The 21,157-nt window shown below is 41.5% G+C and overlaps 1 protein-coding gene across 1 annotated transcript in view; it reads right to left on the reverse strand.

Annotated features, from left to right (window-relative positions):
- Positions 1–4,583: 4,583 nt before the first annotated feature.
- The window catches only part of LOC126183333 (divergent protein kinase domain 2A), a 98,114-nt gene continuing 81,540 nt past the window's right edge, over positions 4,584–21,157 (reverse strand). Inside the window, exon 4 of the mRNA XM_049925201.1 lies at positions 4,584–6,340. Coding sequence (XP_049781158.1) covers positions 6,131–6,340 — 210 coding nt within the window. The 3' untranslated portion in view covers positions 4,584–6,130. The remainder of the gene's footprint in view (positions 6,341–21,157) is intronic.

Genomic DNA, 21,157 nt, shown 5'->3' on the forward strand with positions numbered 1-21,157 from the left:
ATGTGTGGCGCCCACTCCCCAATGAGAGCCTGTAAGGGAGCAGGGGTGATGGAGGTATCATATCCATGTCCACATCTGTGCAGGCATTCGGTGACAATGGCAGGAGAGAAGACAAAGGCAGCAGTGGCGGCAGCAGCAGAAAAATGGTCCTCAGAAATGGAGGCAGCCCTGCACTAACTACACTACCCAGTGCCAGGGGTACCCAGAATGAAGGTCACGCAGGAGATGGAGGGGGGTATTGACCACAGTGTGGCGGCCACAGCAGCTGCAAGAGTGGTGGGGTCTCCAGCAAATGGTCAGTCACATGTGGGCAGAGCTGGTCTAGTATTGGAGGTGCGCATGACACAGAGGCAGCGGCCTCTGCTGTGTCTGATGACCACCAGTGTCCAGTTAGGCCTCCGTTCAAGCCCATGGGCCCAGACGACAGAGCCTGGCTGGAACCACTGTGAGGTGGCCGCTGGCAGATGGCTGGGAGTTGGCCAGAGCAGCTGAAGCTATATTCGGTGTTGGCAGCTGTTGAAGCAGCTCTGTTGGGCTATGATCACCCATCGGAGTGAACCTATAAGAGCTTGAGAACCTATCAAGGGCTCAGATGAAAAAACATGTCATGCTGTCTTCTCCTTGGGAGAAGACTGTGTGACACATTTTTTCATCTGAATTTTCAAAGTGCAGGCCTTTTGATTGGGGTGAAATAGAAAAACTGCACAAATTATTCAAAAATTCTTCAAAATCCTGAGACCCATTGTGGGCGATTGTCCATCACAAGTGTGTACAATAATCCTTCCAAGGATGTGGACATGCAATGAACCTTATATTGAAATTTTGAGAAAGCGTAAACTACACACCAAAGGAGTTAAGGAAGGGATCAGCATAATCAGCATGAATATGCTCCCAGGGGTGCAGGGTGGTGGACTACAGGGGGAGAGAGGCTCATGGGTCAACTGCTGGATGACACACCATGGGCAGACTGACACAACATGCATGATTTCATTGTCAACACACAGGGCTGTAGCCCAACAATTTTGTATGGAACTTGATCTGATACCAGATGCACTTCATTAGAAACAGAGAATCCAAAAATTTTGAAAGTGTCTAATCCAAATAAGTTTTCAGCATTGGCATCTTCTACCACTAGAAATGTCAAAGGGTGAACGACTGCTTTATGCAATGCAGAAGCAGGAAACTACCCAATATGGGTATTTTTATTTTGTTTTCTTTTTTTTTTTATAAAGATTGCACACTACTCAGTGCTTTCGCACATGGACCACTCTTGTTTATCAATGCAGCAGAGGCACAATGGAGAGCACCATGCAACCATTATTGTGATGTTGACTGCTGTTGAGCATGGCACTGCCCCATGTGATGTGGAGATTGTGATTGCATGGCCACGAGAACATCTTGCCCCCATGAGCTAATCAACAACAGCTGAGGAAGAGATGCAAGGGCTGCTACTTTGCACCAAGCTTCTATCTGATTTCCTGCTTATCTCTCTCTGTGAGAGAGGGATTTTCATACATTAAAGCAGGTTCACAAATTTCTTTATCAGAGGCAACACGTTTTGTAGCATCATGAAACAGTGAATCAGTTTGAGTCCTGGTGGGCTTCACTAACAAACTGGCAATGATGGCTACGCCCGTGAAGTTTCACTACCCGAGCTCTGTATGACTGTTGTGGCCACTTTTGACAATGGTAGAACTCAATGCAAGCTTCAATAATGTGAGTACATTTTGTAACACCCCAATTACAGAAACCCTAATAAACAACCCTCTGTTGTAAAGGAAGTAGGAAAATTAGTCATCCTGACAGTGACGGCAGCTACTGATGACAAAATTTACACTTGTGGTAATTTGATCAACAGGAATGTCATGTGAATAATAATATTTATCATGAAATAGAGACCGACTGAAAGAATATGATAGGATTCGCAACAAAATCATCAGAGAAAGAAATGCAAAATAATTAATAATGAAGGTTAAAGCCAAGATGGTAAACTGGCCAAAAATAACATTTACCACAGAAGAGAGTTGTAGCTGCATCAAAAAGGAAGTTCGATGTGACTATAATGTAACTCGGAAATGGAAATGTTAGCTTCAGTTGCTGTCTACTCGCTCTATAGTACTATTGTGATAGTAGCATGCATGAAAGCGCTACTAGATTGTTTTAAGCTAATCGGAAGTTTGAAAGTTTTGCGATTTAGACTGAAGCATTATTCAGAAGTCATACTAAAGCAAAGTCATCTTTACCATTAGCAAGATAACGGGATATGGAGATTCGCGATGAAGTTAAATCGTGTGAGATTTGTGATGGGACTTAGCCTTTGTGATACTGAATATGCACGAACATTCAAGGACATTGAAAAAGAAAGATTGCCAACAAAATAAAACAAAAAATTATTAGTCTCGAGTAGGTAACAAACAAATGCAAACACGAAGAACGTACAATTGCGCCGAGTTGTCAGAAGTTGTCGTCAACGATAGGATTACTGATGCAAACGGAAGCAATTCCCTGAGTGAGAAATCGGTGTGCATACTCAGTGTAGGGACAATTAATTACAAGGAACAATAAAACTGGATTCAAACTTATTCTTCGTGTCACCTACATAATTGAAGAGACATTATCATGTGTATTAGTGAAAATTAATTGACTATTAGACTATTATGAAGTGAAAAGTGAATTCATGGTTATTTAACATTGAACAGTCATCGATTTGTCCCAAGATTATGATGCATCCTGAACATTGCTTAAGTATATGTTATCACTGGAATTACGTCGTGTAATTATTGAACACGCGACATAGCGACATCTTGACGACAGAATAACAATTTATCAACTTAACGTCCTCGCAATTCCATAATGTGGCCATGACTTGGGTGATGGATTGAAGATTCACGACTTTATATTATTAGTATTCAACATCCATTATCTAACCGGGCATAATAGAAAGAAGAACTACAGTTAGCCAGTTCGCTCAAGCTGAGAATTCTGTCGCAGACTCACAACAAAAGAGAACTGGTGGTCATCATTAGGTAAAAGAAGTCATCGCATCATTGAGTGGTGCAATTGCCACGTTTATCAGTGAAGAAACAAGACCAGCTGACACATTCTGACGCGCTGCTCTATCGAAATAATGACATTAATCATGAAAGACGGTATCTGAAGTATGACCAAACCATGCGAGGAGTTTGTGTGTTTCTACTAGTTACAGGGTGCCGTTGTCATGAGCAATGGTCGTAATTCCACGTCATACTGACTGGGACAACCATCACCATCGAGTCTTGGCAACTCTAAGGAGACCCTGACACCACATTATTTGGTGCCAATGTGGGGCCCAAAGACGTCAAATGACACTGTATGGAGAACCTCCCATTTGAATTTCTGCAGGAGTGCCACGACTGTGTTGGCCATATGAGGCTTTGCATTGTCATGGAGCAGAAATACCCCACGGGTGAGATTGCCTGATCATTTTGATTTGATCACTTGGCGAAAGGTGGTCAAGGTTTGTGAATAATGCTGAGCATTCACTGTTGTCCTGTGCTGCAGGAAGTGAATCAGAAGGGGGCCATTTTTGGTTCCCTTAAAAAGGCTCTGAGGGGCAAACGATTCACCTCGGATGACAATGTCCAGCTGTATGTGCGGAACTGGTTAACATCGCAGCCCCAGCAATTTTATGGGACAGCCATTCACCACCTTGTGTCACAGTGGGACAATTGTCTCAACAACCAGGGTCAATACTTCTAACATACAGGTAATGGTTTCTGTAATTATGCCTCTGGCTCGTTTCATTTTGAACGTCCCTTATACATAACAAAATAGACACCTATTGCCAACTCATTCTCCTAACGAATAGTCTATCTGGTTCCTTCCAGTTTTTAATACCTTCACTGGTGTCCTGTAGGCAATTTTGACCCCTTTGTTCCAAAAAAAGGTGCTCAATTGGACTTAATCAGGATCATGAGAAAATCAGAATTGAAAAAAAAAGTCAAGTAATGAGATTCCTCATCATCAAAACCATTCTCAGAAATCCCAGAGGAAATTTTTCAACTGTTCAAATGAAGAAGTATCTATCAGTGAAGTATATCCAAATTTCTCTGTTTGCTGATGACGCTGTACTGTTAGCCTCCATTGCAGATGAACTTCAACAACAGTGAAATAATATATTTGATCAATTTTCATTTAAGTCTGAAAATTAATTATAACAAAAAAACATACAACAATCGCATACAGTAGTGAACAATTAAATCACTGAATCAAATGTTTAGATTTTATATTCTGGGCAGTTGAAGAAATCAGATGGATGAACTCCAAAAGAAATAAAAAGACGGGTAAAAATTACTCGAGTTTCCAAAATTAAGTTTCTGATACATCCGAAAAGGAAAATTTACAATAAGTTTTGACTTATGGCAGTGCAACAGCAGTTGTAAATGTGTAAACTATTCTAAAACAGAGATGCCCAATAAGCAATGTAGAGATGCATGTTAGGATTTACAAGGAGAGAGTGTGTGTGTGTGTGGGGGAGGGGGTGATAGGGGGGGGGGGGGGAATCAAGGAACAGTGTTGAAGAGAATCTGTAATTATGACTCTTTTAAAAATTAAATTGAATGGGAGAGACATGTAGCCAAGTGAATGGATGAGAGAAGGAGCAAGCAAATTCTTAATGTACTCCAAGAGATTAAAAAACAGCCATGACGATCATCTAAAGGAAGGTGGGTAGGTGGCATAAGAAAAAATGCAAGAACAACATGGATTCAATCAGCTAAAGACCATATAGCATAGAAAAGGTCAAGAACTTGACAATAAAATAAATAACAAATAGAAACAAAGCAGTAATTTGTCCACAGCTGGTATGCTTAATTTCATCTGCAGTAGGACTCAATGCATTCACAGACAACTCTTCTAGGAGTGACATCGTTTCCTCTGAAATACCGGAATTTTTCAAAATTGAAACACCTGTTCATGACCTCTGTAAGAGGTTGAATGCAGCTCCTTTATGAACAAAATATTGTCCACCACCAGGACTTTGATGTACTTAAGCTGGTTTACTTTGTAAATATTCATTCCTTAAAGGAATTATTTTGGTGTAACTGCGTTTAGGTGCAAACACTATTTTTATTCAAAAATTGCTAGTCCTGGTCATCTGTGGTGTTAATTATATGGTTACAATAGTAAGATATCTATGTCTTTTGGAGCTCTTTGGGTTGTGTTGAGGGTTGAGTGGAAGCTAGTGAATCAAGTGAAGTAGGGTGAGTGCTTGAAGTTATAAAAGTAACCAGAGTGATAAGTAGATGAGAAAGGGAATGGCATATGTGTGTATTCATCATTTGTGGTCAGAAATAAGTGTTCAATGAAATAAAAGGTTTTGATTTAACTGTCATGTTTTGAAAGTTTGTGGTATCAATCTTTGCTTCATATGTAAAATGAAGTAGTTCCGATATTGCAATATTCCAGGGGTGTTTTTGAAACTTAGATTTCTTAAAACATTATATTAATGCTTTTCTGAGCATTTTAAATTGTGAATACAACATTTGTTACACATCACTTCAACCACAGCAAAAGTTCTATTGTACCACATCTCAAAACCTGCATTTCTGATTTTCTTTCATCAGAGGCCCCAGTATGGAGTATCGATGCATGCCATCACAAATCAAGCATTGGTTCTGATTATCATGCGAGGATTCAGTTACTACTTCACTACACCAGTACACATTCTTCCAAACATCACAAGGATTAAGTTAGGTCTTTTTCACAATATAGTTCTTTCAAAATGTTTCCTTCAATCTCATCAGATTATAACATCACTACAATATATTGAGCTCTTTTTTTTTTGTCTTTTTTTTTTTTTTTTTTTTTTTGTCTAGACCGTAAATGTCAAAGTGGCTGTCATTATTTGACTCTATAGATGATTAGAATAATTTCTGGATATGATTTCTGGCAGCAAGTAATAGTAACTTTCCGCACCTGCATTTCTCTACAATGAAACAATGTGTTAATAAAATATTCATTATCTTATCCATTCATCTAAAAAACCAGTGTGCACAATGTAACTAATTCATTAACAGTACCATTTAGTCATAATGTATCACAGATCAAGTCAGCAAACAAAAAATTGACAGTGTATAAATCAATGTACATTCTAATTTATAGTTTTGTGAGTTTCTGTAATGTTAGCAAGTAGATTCAACAGTTGATTTGCTGCTTTAAATCTCCCAAATGGTGCTGCTGATTCCCCACACTGAGTCAGAATCAATGGGAGGTCTGGATAATTCTCTAACACAAGATGTGGAGTGCTGTGGAGAAGACCTCCTGGCATAATACCAGGCACTGCTTTTGGTGATAGCAAATGCTGAGAACAAACAAAGCAAGGCATGGAAATTAAGAACATAATTACTCAGTTTAAAATTAAATTCAACAGTTTGATTTCTTATGACAACAATATGCTGTACAGACATAACATTCCAACCATTTCAAATGTGTGTCAATGAAAAGAGTCATATCGTACATTTCATAATGTAAAAAATGAGAAATGGAAAAAGAAAAAGTGAGCAAACATGTGTGAAATAGTTCAAAGAAAGAGAAATATACATGTCAATAATTTATTATTAATATATAAATATGTTGCACCCAATTTAAGATTAACAAGGAAATATTTTTATTTCAAGTTACAAATCCCCTGTGCACTATACACAGAATCTGCTGACAGAGCTGTAGCTGAAAAGAAACATCAACTTGATAGGTATAAACAATGAGAGTTATGAATAATAAATATACAAGCAGTACATGCATTAATACAAAATAAACTCATTACTATGTTGGTGGTTTCTTTTGACATTTCCTTTTAATGACTTCCATAAGAATGTAACACATCTGAATCACAAATATCTATTCAGTAAGGCTGCTGTGGAATGCCTGATTACTAATGACAGACACTGACATCATACTCATTTATGTAGAATGAAAACTTTAACAGTTCTTGCAAAATTTGCAGTAATGGCAACGAAAGCAAAGAGAAAAAGTTGGAAAATATGACAAAATTTCACGTGTCTATACTTCGAAACAATAGGTGTAATATATGCCCCAAATTAGCTGAATAACATTAGTATCTTCATGTGGCTCCTGCAGAACTTCAACCTCTATGGTCATCTAGGTTATTACAAATTGTATCTAAAACAGAACTAAACCACAGTACAATCATAATTTAGAACAGAGGTCAGGTAACTAACTGCAGATTCAACCTCTGCATCTTTAGACAGCAGTACTGGAAATGCATGTGGTCATCACACATCTTAGGAACTCATTCTTAAATATGATACATGTTCAGTTGTAGGAGTGAAGTTGTTATTTAGGTTTCCAAAAAGTAGCAGTTGAGAGCTATTGGAAATGTTGCTACTCTGAGTGGTATAATTAAGATAATGCTCCAATAATCTGTTTCAGCACCATAGTACATTTCCTTAAAGCTGATGTCTAATATCTAAATAAATCTTTTCCCTTTAAGAATGCATTCCCTTAGTCTCTCTAGCCACTGGTATTACCACAACCAGAATATTCTCAGATCTGTGTTTTTCATTGTTGGAATTTTTCCATAGTCACACATAAGAGAGAAACCCAGACAGATCTGTTTGTCAGTGAGTTCATCACATTCAAAATACTGGAAATAGTACAGTCAAAACTGAATAATTTTATGCTCGATTTTTTTAATAATACAGTCAAAACTAAATAATTTAATGTTCTGTTAATTTGGGATGTGCATTTTAAAACTCTCTATTCCATAAAGGGAAGATGAATGAGACTTACCTGGACATGGTGGAGTGGAAAAACATACAAACCTGTTAATCACGAATAACAATGTTGTCCACACAGAAAGGTGATGCTTTGGTTCTGACTCTTGTGAACAAAATTGGGAGGCTACAGTTCAGTTATTATAAACACTATATTCTAAGGTAAGGAGTCAACTTGCAAATAAAATGTGATTAATAAAAAATATTCAGTTAATGAAATTATCCGAAAATATTACAACCACAGAGAGGCGAAAACTAAAATATAGAAAACAAAGTGCAGTATATTCTAGTTCCACATCCACAACTTTTAAAGATCCAACATCAGAAGAAAATTTAGGGAAACATGGAAAAATCAGTCTAACACCTGGTCACATACCTATTGTAGAAACCTCAGAATTTTTTAAAGGTATGGTGATGAGATGCAACAACAACAAAACTATGCATAATCAGATAATCTGAAGCCCTAAATGACTTCCATCTCCCAATTCTGGACCTATTCCTGTTGTGAAATACTATCCCACAATCGCAGCTTACGTTATTATATTCTACAACACTGCTTCCACTGTTGTGTGTCTTCAGTTAAACATTCTGTGAAATCACTGAATACTTACTCTCACCTCAGAATTTCAAAATATTTTCTGTTCCTGGGAAATTCAAAGGCAGGTCCCACAAGACCCAGTTCAACAGAGAATATGTAGTGATCTACATTTAATGGACCCATTGCTTACCAATATAAGGAAGGAGCTCTATTCCACACATTTCTCTCTAAAAAAGCTCATTAGCTATATTCCCAAAAGTCTTTTTGTTGTGTCTGTCTGTGACTCAGACACCTCCACTATATGGTAAATAGCAACTAACCTTTTCATAAATTGTTAAATTCCATCCTGGATTTTCCATTGACTGATTTTGTTATGATGACCCATAGTAACTTGTGTCCCATCTGACTGACAGTGACAAGAAGTAAGTACTATAGTTAACAGATACACATCCGAATTGCCAGCTGTAATTTCCATTCTTAAATCCTGTCAGTACCCTGCGTAACATAGAAAGCTACAGCAACACAACTACAAAAGAATGTGCATTCCCTATTTGTTAGGTGCCATAAGACAGCTACACTGTAAGTGAACATATAAACTGCAGCATGAATACAGCATTACCTTTCCTAACAGCTGTCTATTGTTTATACACAGCAGTGGTTCCCAAACTTTCTGAGATCATTAAACCTAAGTGCAATCGGATATTAGATAATAACCTCCACTCCCCTAACATCATTAACATCATTACCCAATTAATCTTTAGAATAAAAAAATTTTTCTTTGCACATTATTATTTTTAAAATAACAAAAGGTAAATGATACTTAATTTTTGTGGTATTTTATTAAACCACAGTCTACTGAATAAATGTAACAATTGAAACCACTCATTTCTAACAACCATTATTTGTAGAATTATGAAGCAATACTCAGGACACAACAAGTGCTACCTATCCATCTCGGAAAAGAGAGATAACTATCCACACTGAGGACAGACACTTGTTACAAAACATGTGTCCTTTTCACCACTCATCTCCCTAGTGACACTTGCTTCACCCACACTCTGCACCTCTATTTAAAATCAACCCAGTTAAAATGTGCATCATGTGCTGTACAGTCAATTAGTTTGTTTATTTTTTGTGAAGTGAATAATGAAGTAATTTCTGGTTTACTGGAGGAACTACCTACAATTTAGAGAAGGTATTTTCAGGAGATGTGACATATATGATTCTATTTTACTGCCATAGATGCTTCGTAAAAAGTACATGTGCAGTAGATGGACTATGTGAGGAACATGATGGCCTTAGATTCATTTCACAAGCAGTAACCTTCACCACATTGTGCCACAAGTTATACTTGTGTCCGAAAAATTTAATTATTATAACTACAATATTACGAAAAAGGATAGATCGCTACTAACCACATGGGACAGATGTTGAGTCGCAGACAAGAACAACAGAAAGATGTGAAACAAGTAAGCTCTCGGCCAAAAGGCTTTCTTCTGAATTAGACAACATACTCGCACACATTCATGCAAACGCAGTTCTCACATATATGACAACTGTCTCTGGCTGCCAAAGCCTCACTGCAAGCAGCTGTGCATGATGGGAAAAGCAATCTGGGTGGTGAGGAGTCAGGAGGAAGCTAGGGTGGGGAGGGGGAGAGATGGCAGGGTAGGAGTGGGGCATTGAAGTGCTGCTTGTGGGAGCACACAGGGATAAAATGGGGAGAAGGTTGGACAGTTAAGTGCTGCTTGTGGGAGCACACAGGGATAAAATGGGGAGAAGGTTGGACAGTTAAGTGCAGTCAGGAGGTTAGGTGGAGTGTATGGGCGTGAGGGAGAGAGTGGAAAAGGAGAGAAGCAAAATGTCTGTGCATTAGTGGAATAGAAGGCTGTGTGGTACTAGAGTGGGAACAGGGAATGTGATAGGTGGATCAAGGACAGTGACACACTACTGGTTTCTCAGATAGCCTAGTCTTTGATGGGATAGATGATGCTTGTGATCTGACTAGAGCAGGTGGTGGTGGGAGGATGTATGGGGCAGGTCTATCACAGGCACATGAGCCCTGAGGCACGGGGTTGGGAGGAGGGGTTGAGTAGGGATGAACAAGGATATAGTGGCAGGCAGAATACAAGGGTGGGAAGGATAGTGGATAGTAAGTACATCTCTCATTTCAGGGCACAATGAGAGGTAGTCAAAATCCTGGCGGAGAATGTGATTCAGTTGCTCCAGTCCAGGGTGGAACTGAGTCATGAGGGGAATGCTCCTCTGGGGCTGGACATGGGTCTTTGGGAGATGCTGGGTGACTGGAGAGGTAAGGCATGGGAGATCTGTTTCTGTACAAGGTTGGGAAGGTAATTACAGTTTGTGAAAGCCTCAGTGAGACCCTTAGTATATTTCAAGAGGGATTGTTTGTCACTACAGATGTGATGGCCATGGGTGGCTAGGCTGTGTGGAAGGGATTTCTCGGTATGGAATGAATGACAGCTGTTGAAGTGGAGGTATTGCTGGTAGTTGGTAGGTCTGATATGGACAGAGGTATTGATGTAGCCATTTTTGAGGTGGAGGTCAACCTCGAGGAAGGTCACTTGTTGTGTTGAGGAGGACCAGGTGAAGCAAATGGAGGAGAAAGTATTGAGGTTCTGGAGAAATGTGGATAATGTGTCCTCACTCTCAATCCAAATAACAATGATGTCATCAGTGAATATGAATCAGGAGAGGGATTTGATATTCTATTTGTTTAGAAAGGATTCCTCTAGATGGCCCACAGGTAGGTTGACATACAATGGTGCCACCTGAGTGCCCATTGCCTTACGGCAAATTTTTGTAGTTTATGCCTTCAAAGGAGAAGTAATTGTGGGTGAGGATATGGTGACCAGGAAGGAGATTGTACGTTTGCATTGGGAAATTAGTGTAACGGGAAGTGGCATCAATAGCGACTAGCAGGGCACCATGTGGTTAAGGAATAGGAACTGTGGAGAGTCATTGGAGGAAATGGTTGGTGTCTTTTATACAGGTGGATAGGTTACAGGTAGTAAGTTGAACGTGTTGGTCTATGAGAGCAGAGATTCTCTCAGTGGGGCACAGTAGCCAGCTACAATGGGGCATCTTGGGTGGTTGGGTTTATGGACTTTATGAAGCATGTAGAAGATAGGAGTGCAAGGAGTGGCAGGGCTGAGGAGAAAGATAGATTACAGGGAGAGGTTCAGGGATGGGCCTAAGGAGTTGATGAGAGATTGGAGATCCTACACGATTTCTGGAATGAAATCATTGTGGCAGGGTTTGTGGGTGGATGAACCTGACAACTGGTGTAGTCCTTCCACCAATTAATCCTCGTGATTCAAAACTACAGTGATGGAGCCTTTGCCAGCAGGTAGGTAGGGATCAGTTTTTAGGTGGTGGATTGTGGTTCTCACTTCAGATGTAAAGTTAGGTTGCATGTTGAGGGATTTGGGGAAGAATGTAATTATTATAACTATAATATTATGAAAAAGAATAGGTTGCTACTAACCATATAGTTTATGCTTAAGAAATTCCGGAAAGTTAAGATGGGGTGATTTGTGGGCAATGAGTGTGGATCACAATCAAATGGAAGAGTGAACAGTCAGGCAGCATTCAATTTTGGCCTTTGGTTGAGTCTCATTGATGGGGTTGGTGGTCAAAACTGTACAGTGGAGGCCGTTACTGAATGGATTTTTTAGTATTAAAACTTGATTTTTATTTTTCACTTGATGTTCATCAGTGCCTTCTGCCTGTCAGCTAGTTGCAGCGTCACAGTCACGTTGCCCAGAACCGGACATAACCACTTTGAAACTCATGTGTTGAACCATCAGCAGCTAAATTCAAGTGTTGCTGATGAGGTAATGCTACTGAACTGTGCGTCTTCCATTTGGCCAACCAATAGGGAGGCTAGGAGGGGTGGGACCGCAGTCAGCTGCTGGGAGCAGACACGTCGTTCGGTCTCTTCTGCTGGCAGCTTCTGACCCAACCAAACATTCTCCTCTCATGCTCTCTTGGGCGGCATTCAGTCTCAGCGGCTCCTCTAAGCCTGCTTTCCTTTTTATGGCATTAAACATTCGTGCAGTTAAAAATATGTTTGATTTTACACCTCAATGGTTGCCTACTGCTTTCCCCTCCTGGCCAATCCTGACGCATTAACATCTGGTGTCAGAAGTGGGATTGCTCCCTGTTAGACCCTCTTATTTGAAGTTTAACAAGCCATACCTAATGAAGCTGCCAGTAATATTTCACATTTGATGCGCCGTGCAGTAACAAGCACTTGCATTTGTGCTTTGCCATTCAGTGTTCCACCGTTTCAGCGCTTTTTCTAAACAGCTGCCGCAATGAACACCAGGCCGCATGACCAGGCACCTCGCCACACCACACAGGCAGCTGCCACGCTGCTGCCACCTCCAGTCAGTCCGATGCTACGTCACACTGTGGGAAGCCGCTTTCCACGCCACTCCGCAGCACAGTCGCATATTCCAGCCGACTAGCTGAGGCATGGCGCCCAACCATCAACACTGCTGACATCACCTTCACCACCGTTTCCTGCCGTCATCATCCAATGCACCACCGCTGCAACTTCTGTAAGTTCGGCACTTCATTCCTCCTCGCTGTTGCATCCTTGCTCCCAGCTAGGCTGTCATCTTGTCGAGTATATGCCCTTTTTTTTCCTTCTCGTGCTGTAATTGTAAATTTGTTAGCAAGCACTAGGTGTCCTAACAGTGCAACCATGCCTCACACCCATAGTACCACCACTGGCGAGGGGAACTCCCCACCTATGGAAACACCAGACCCAGTAGCCACCCTTCAAGCAAAAATAGATAAGTTATTATTACAAAAAATAGAATTGACAGAAGAATGCCAAAAATTGGCTGAAACCCAGTCTGCCAATCCAAGTACCCCAGAAACATGACCTGCTGTACCACAAACAACGGCAGCAAGCACCTCCAGTAGCACAGTACCCCAGCGATACATTGCAACTTTGGCTAACAGTTTCCCTGCAGTCAACTTTATCCAGACATTTTCCGGGAAAACCAATGAGCAAATAAATTCCTTTCTACAAACTTGTGCTTGGCCAGATGATTTCCTGTTCAGCTATCTCCACCTTAAACTGCCAGGTGATGCCCATACATACATTGAATCAGTTCACGCCCTTAGGGACACTACCTCCTTTGCCATGTTAGAAGTTGGGTTGAAAGAGAGATATTCTGGCAGACGTGGCGCCCGCTATTACAGGGACAAGTTATCCACCCTCCACCAGAAGCAAGGGGAGGATGGAGAGGCATCTGCTGACCGAATCCGCACTGTGGCTTGCCACACTCACATGCTGGGTTCGGATCCCACCCGTAACGAAGTGTTAATCGAGCAAGCGGAAACCAGCTCAATTGACATATTTATACATGGAATCAACCCGTATCTTGTGGGGAGGTCAAAATAGCCTAACCCACCTCGTTGCATGATGCCACATGACTCACGATGTTGCGGGAGGAGGTAGCACATAATATAGCCAATTATGTGCGCCCGGACGAACAGCTGCGTCCAAGTTTCAGATATGAGGAGGGATGCCAACGCTGCCGAAAGGCAGGTCATGCGGCTGCGCAGTGCTGTGCACCTTATTGTTCTTGGTGTGGAATCATAGGGCATATAAGTAAAAACTGCCCGCAGAACCCAGGAAACGGGGGCCCCTCGTACAACCAGCAGAGGGAACAATTCACTAACAATCCACCCCGACCCCAAAGACAGCCAGGAAACAGTTGAGGGGCAAGTCATGCTGCCAGACCACGCCCCCTGTAAAATTTACGCATCGAGTCTGCCACAGGGTCACAAATCAGGTGGCGAGTATCCTCCTCAATTGTAAAGTTCAAGGAAAGAAGGTAAGAGTACTTATTAACACGGGAGCACAAACTAGTGTGTTATTCATAGGACATGGGGATAGACAATTGTTAAAACCACCACATCACCATATTAACAGTCTGAGCCATGAGATAATCATACTTGCTGGGTATCGCCAAGTTATGTTGAAAATCAGAACCAGCCACTACCTTTCTTGACATGGATGTAATTCAGAAATGAAGGCGAGATTTCAATGTCATCCTGGGGAGTGATTTCCTCCACCACTATCAGAGTGTAGTAGATTACAGAATGCAAACCATCCATCTTGGTGAGGAAACCCACCGTTTTAGCAGCTCCCATGACATTCTGTCGCAAGGTACTTGTGAAATGCAGCCGCTTCCACAGGTTTCTTCTGCGCAAATGTGGGCATTACATACAACTACCTCTGTTAGAATCAGCGGTGGCATGGGACGCATTCTCTGGCTTGGGGTCAAATCCCGCGAACTGCCGAGAACAGCCATATTGGTGGATCCTCTCCATCAAAATGATGTCCTTGACAGATTACAGGTCCATATTAAATGGGGTTTAACAACAGCAGAAGTGCAGGGGAAGAAATTTTATAGTCCCATCTATTTGGATAATTTCGGAATGAAGGAAGCAGAAATTCCTAGTGGCACCATTACAGCTAGCAACCACGAGATTGAAGAAAACCACCCCGTACAAGAGAAGCCAAAATCTAACCAAAAACACCCACTTCCAGAATGTAACAAATGTCATATTGCTCCCATGCTCAAAGACAAATTTAAGGATAAGTTAACTCATCTCCCTGCGGCTGACCAAAACAAATTGCACTCCGTCTTGGAATAACACTCCTGGTTATTTGAGGAAAGGTGTTATTTGCCAGCTACTGACCTTGTTTACCATGAAATTCCCACCAGAGATGCAAGGCCCACTGTGCAAAAACCATATAGAATACTGTATCACCTCCAGCCTGTTGTGGAGGAAACTATCCAACAGCAGCTAGAGGCAGGGATAATACAACCCTCCACCAGTCCCTGGTCATCCCCAATTGTTGTGGTCCCCAAGAAATCAATCCATGGAGGGAAGACCTACCGTCTCTGTGTCAATATGAGAGCAGTAAATAAGGAAACCACTCCTGATACTTACCCTCTGCCCCGTATCGACGAAACACTGGACAGGTTAGGAAATTGCAAATACTTCACTACCTTTGATATGAAGAGTGAGCACCACCAAATACCAATTGCACCACCAGACAGGCCAAAAACAGCATTTGTATTTCCCTCTGATCTATTTCTGAGAATGCCATGTGGGCTCCACAATGCACCAGCCACTTTCCAACAACTTGTCAACTTACTGTTAAGAGGATTGAAACCTACAATGTGTCTAGTTTATCTAGATGATATCATATTTTTTTTTCAGGACAATAGATGAGCATGTTACCAGGTTAAGAAATGTTTTATCTAGACTAAGAAGTGCTAATCTAAGTTTGAAGACAGAGAAATGTTCCTTTGCTGAGAGTCAAGTACAGTAACTAGGCCATATTATTAGATGGTAAGGAAAGACCAATTGGTTACACATCCCGTCAGCTGAACCAGGCAGAAATTAATTACAGCACTACAAAGAAAGAATTACTGGTGTTAATGTTTGGAGTTAACTACTTTAGATGCTATCTTCACAGGAGAAAATTTACAACAGTAACAGATCATGCAGCACTTCAGTGGCTATCAAGTTTAAAAGATCCTAGCAGCTGTCTCATCCGCTGGGCCCTGAAACTGAGTGAGTATGACTACCAAGTGCAACAAAAAGCTGGAAGGTTGCACCAGAACGCTGACACCCTTAATAGAAAAGCGAGAGTAGCTCAAACAGATGATGTGCTAATTGATTAATTAGAAAACTCCCTGGAAAATGATGCAAAATGCTGCCAGTATCGCTCCCATCCAGATTTTCTTACAGAGGATGGAATTCTATGCCGCAAGACCCCCCTGGGTAAGTGTATAGTAATACCTTAAGACTTGCAATCAAGAATTATTGCCCAGTGCCACAACAGCATCCAAGCTTGCCATAGTGGATGAAGAGCGACAAATGCCCAAATTTCCATGAAGTATTGGTGGGACAACAGATGGTGAGATGTTGTCAAGTATATAAAAACTGCCTACCATGTGCCCAAAGAGCACCACCCCCACCAATCAAAATTCCCTTACAACCTCTTCCCGAGCATCAAAACCCTTTCAGTTTGTAGCTTTAGACATAGTTGGGCCACTTCCCGTAAGTACACAAGGAAGTAAATATGTTCTATCTATTATCGATTACTTTTCCCAATATCTTATTTTGATACCCATCACTGACATTTCGGCTGAAACCACAGTATGAGGTTTTGTAGATCATCTTGTCCTTCCTTTCAGTAGCCCTGAAGCCATTATAACCAATCAAGGAACCAATTTTATGTCCACCTTATTTGTCCAAGTTTGCAAATTGCTGAGAATTAAAAAATGGAGAACCACTCCTTTTCAGCCCCAGGCAAATGGCCGCATTGAACGTGTCCATCACACTGTGAAACGAATGCTTTCCTATTACGTCAACTGAGTCCACAGTGACTGGCAAAGATACATTTCACACGTGGCAAGTGCGTACAATAGCCGTTTCCACGAAGCCACTGAACATAACCCTTATGAGATAGTCTTTGGCCACCCTGTGGAATCCTCCTTTGAGATCGATAAATTACCTCCAGGCATCGATCACACAGCTGTTAAGGGGCTAGCCCACCACCTTAAGGCCATTTGGAAGAAGGTACAAGGGAACAACTGCAAGGCAACCAGGAAGTAGATAGAAAGAAGCAATAAAAATGCCATCCTTCCTGCCCATAAACCTGGTGATCTGGCTTTACTAAAAAAACCTTGTGTAAAGAAAGAAAGAGTGAAGAAAGTGACCCCCCTGTATGATGGACCACATTCAATTATTCAGCTCACCTCTCCTGTTAATGCAGAATTACAACTGCCTGACCGCAAAGTGAATGTCCATATTGATAGGCTAAAACCCTATTCAGGAACTATGACTCTCCTCCAACCTTATAAGACAAGCACTGGACCTTCAGCAGGTTCTGTTCCCCTTGTGAAACAGAGAAAAGGAAAGTTCCACCACCCCCAGCTCGCCCTAGATACACTCTGAGATCTAAACACCCATATGCCCTTAGATCCCGGGACTAAACACCCAGGTACTTCTTCTTACTTTGCAGTTATATCAGCCAAAAGAAAAAGTAACAAGACTCAAGTAACCACCTTATTATTTTCCTTTGCAGATGAACACCCTACACATACAATATGTATTTTATGCTCCCATGCTGCGATAACTAAGATGTCACCCTAGCCTCCCTCTCTGAAGGAGAGCCTATTCTGCAATGCTGGCCTAATTCCTAGTTCTAACCAGTATTTTACTTATGTTATTTTTATTTATGTGTTATGACATGCCTAGTGGTCGGACAGCAGTCCTATGTTCAGTAACAATACAGTTAATTCTAAATAAGAATACTGTATGAAGAAGTGATTGCATTAAGTAATTTTCCCATTTGAACCCTGATACAGCGAAATTGTAAACACGTGCACTCCATCTGTCAGAGTCAACTGTCAAGTGGGAGTCACGTGTATGGCGGCCATTTCACGCGAGGCAGAGTCATCTCAGTCACCTGACAGTCCCCTCCGTCCCTCCCTAATCCGCGCCGACCCACCAGCCAAAGGGATCATACATATATTAGAACCATCTTTGCTATCAATCCATGCATAGCAACTTAACCCAGAAAGGCCCATATTTTTTATGAAATACCTATTTTAACCGTGATTTCTTACATTCTTCTGTCTCAATGCCCGGGTGATTTCAACCACTTGAAAATCCACCCGTAAATTTATTTGCACACCTAAGCTCTTAACATGTCTGCTGATCAGACTATAACTCCAAGGGGAGTTTAGAAGCAAGTGACCTCCAGCTGATGGATGGCGAAATGGAAAAGCATTGCAATAACGAAGCGTGCCGTTATGGGGTGTTTTTCCGTGCACCGCCATTTAGCTTGGCGGCATTTTGCATTTATGAGCCTCCCCTGAAGTATAGTACCACCCTACCACATCCCATCTAGTTGACACACCTTAATAACCGACTACCTGTTCCTTTCCCAAATTCGTAAATGGCTTCACCATTATGTGCCGATCACAGCCCATTTAACTCATATTTATCGATTCATTCGCGAAAGGAGTTGGAATACTCTTCACAATAATCACTAAATCCCTTCTAATGTTACTAATTTACATGGACTGCATTTTGTAAATGGTTTGTTCCAATGCCCCAAGGCATCGCTCACTGAAGACATGCGCCGCTGCCCAGCTATCTCAGCGTTACACGCGCCGCACAGCTGTTCCACTATCTCAGCCATCCACATCCCACAGTGCTGCTCTGCAATTTCAGCACTAACTTAAAACCTGCCTCTGGCGCCTCTATCCATTTATGCCTCTCGCCAGTTTCATAGCACTACCAGCCTCACCAAGTACCGAGTTTGATAAACTGTTTTACCACTCAGTGTTAGGCGCCTTTTGTATGATTAGAAGTGTTGAGTGATGTCTGACCCACTATGCGTTACCAGTTGATAGCTAATTAATAATTGGTACCAGTACCTTGTATTTTTCTCCCCTTATGGTTTTATGTTAGGTTTAAGCATTTCATAATCATTTTGCTGCGCAGCAACACCCTTGCTATATCATATGTGTTATTTCATTCATGAATTTTTATAATTTATGCCATTGGTGTTGTATCATATGCACTTGTATTTTATATTTATGACTCCGGTAGGTAAAGGCCCACCACAGCCCTGGATTTTAGATATGCTGCACTACAGCAACACTCCCATTACCTAAGATTCCCCTTCAGTCGTGATATGCGACTTTTTGAGTTAGCAATTCTGGAATCCTATTATGTGCCATGGTCATCCCCAGAGCTGGACTGGTATGTTTAGAGGAGTCTGCAGAGCCCAAGTTATATAAAATACCCGTTAGAGAAGAGTTGAATGTGCCCCTGAAGTTGAGAGGTAAGCAAGATAGATTTTGTGGTAGGATAGAAGTAATTAAGTTTCACCCAAGTAAATGAAGAATAGTAGTTAGCACCCCATGTGTGTGTTGCACGTTTAAGAGTTCACTCAGACGAATACAGGTTTCATTGTTGTTCATCTGACTTCTTATGAAGTAATTTATTGTTGAAGTAAAGATGTTATGCATGAGCATGGAAATCGACACTCCTACCATTTGGGTACAGTGCCCCGCCGTGCTTTTAGGAAGCGAGACATACCCGTTCATTTATTCAAACACACCCATGATGTAACAAGATTGAAGCACCCACTGAACTAAGCAGTAGATTGTCAATGATTAGCACCCATGATGTGACATCATCTCCCGAGCAGTAACGCGCTATCTTGTTAGAAATATAGTTAGCAAGAGATATCCACCCTAACGAATAAAAGTTTTATGGTACAATGTCGCATTAGTTCACACCCCCTTTTTTTTGGTAGCTCACCCTGTTACTTCAGGTATTTTGGGAATTATGTAGTACTTAACCCCCACGAGACGTAATCGCCCTATGTCTTCCTCGTCTATGCATTGCACTGGGTCACTACCATTGCTCTCAGTCGCTCATCTATTTGTTCCAACCGTGACCATTACTTTGTACCACCGTCCTCCAGGGCTGTGTGCCTTACACGTTGTGGTTAGCACCCATAGAGTACCCAGCTGATTGGTTTATTCTTTCAGTTTTCACTTTCTCTTTCATCTATGCATCACTGCCTCCCCCCAGAGCGAGGGGAAAGGATACCTTTTATATTCCAATACAGATACTACAGTCGGAAACTCTCTGTTATCGTCACATTCAGCCTGTGGCTGGGCTCCTCTAGAAACACTCATCCTGCACCCTGCCTGCCCTTAGGCTATCCACCTATTCCAATCTGAAATCGACTCAGAATCATGGATACAACTGCAGCAACATGGCTCCCTCCCTACTTTTCCCTGGCATGAGGGTTAAGCAGAACTGCTTTACAGCACTGCTTCCCTCTACTTTTCCCTGGCATAGGAGTTAAGCAGAGCTGTTTTTCAACCAACAACACAAACATACACTCACACACTAGCAGCCCTGGATATTTGACACTGTCCTCCCACACTAACACTTTCTACTGTCAAGGCTATGTGACTTTCGTAGTCCCGGGCAATGAGATGCCCCACCTCCAAACCAACTAATACGTGGTTTGCAACTGATTTCACTGTATGGCTCACAAGCCGCTCGAGAAGTTTTCTCAAAATTCCACCACCCATCTTCGTATAGTATTAGTAATTACCCTTGTGCCACATAGACTTCCTATTTATCTTGTTTTTTAAGGATAACACTCACCCCCAAGGTGCTACGTAGTTGATTCACTGGTGGATAACTAAAACCAGACCTGTTTGACCCAAGTTAAACTGAGTTTAGTAGAGGCCAATTTTCGTTGTCTCTGTTCCTTACTCTCCTGCTAGGCTGGTGGTAGGCAACCAATTCTGTTGTGGAAGTCTCTGTGGACGGTGCACCCTACTGCCCTATCAGTTGCTGCAGATATTTTTTTTGCCTTCCCCTTTTTCTCTTAACCTCCTGCTGGGTCAACGTCTCTATTCTATCTTTTCTTCTTTTCTGTCAGGGAAGGGTAGCTTAGCTATGCCTTCTGGGAGAACCACAAGAGCTAATGTAACATTGTATATTAGACATGCTTTTCCAGCCATTTAATAGAGGTATTGCTCCTCCCATGATTACAGTGGCCCATTAGCTACTTTCTGAGGTATTACAGTTGGGGAAAACCTGTGTCTTGGCTAGTCACTCAAGCAAGAATCCAATCACCCAGTAGACTTGTGTGTCTAACCTCATGTCTCTGTACCCTGTGACTAGTGAATCTATCACCACTGAATCAATTTTACTTTGAAACCTGTTACCTGAACTCGTT

Source organism: Schistocerca cancellata, chromosome 1 (genome assembly GCF_023864275.1).
Source record: "Schistocerca cancellata isolate TAMUIC-IGC-003103 chromosome 1, iqSchCanc2.1, whole genome shotgun sequence".
NCBI lineage: Eukaryota > Metazoa > Arthropoda > Insecta > Orthoptera > Acrididae > Schistocerca > Schistocerca cancellata.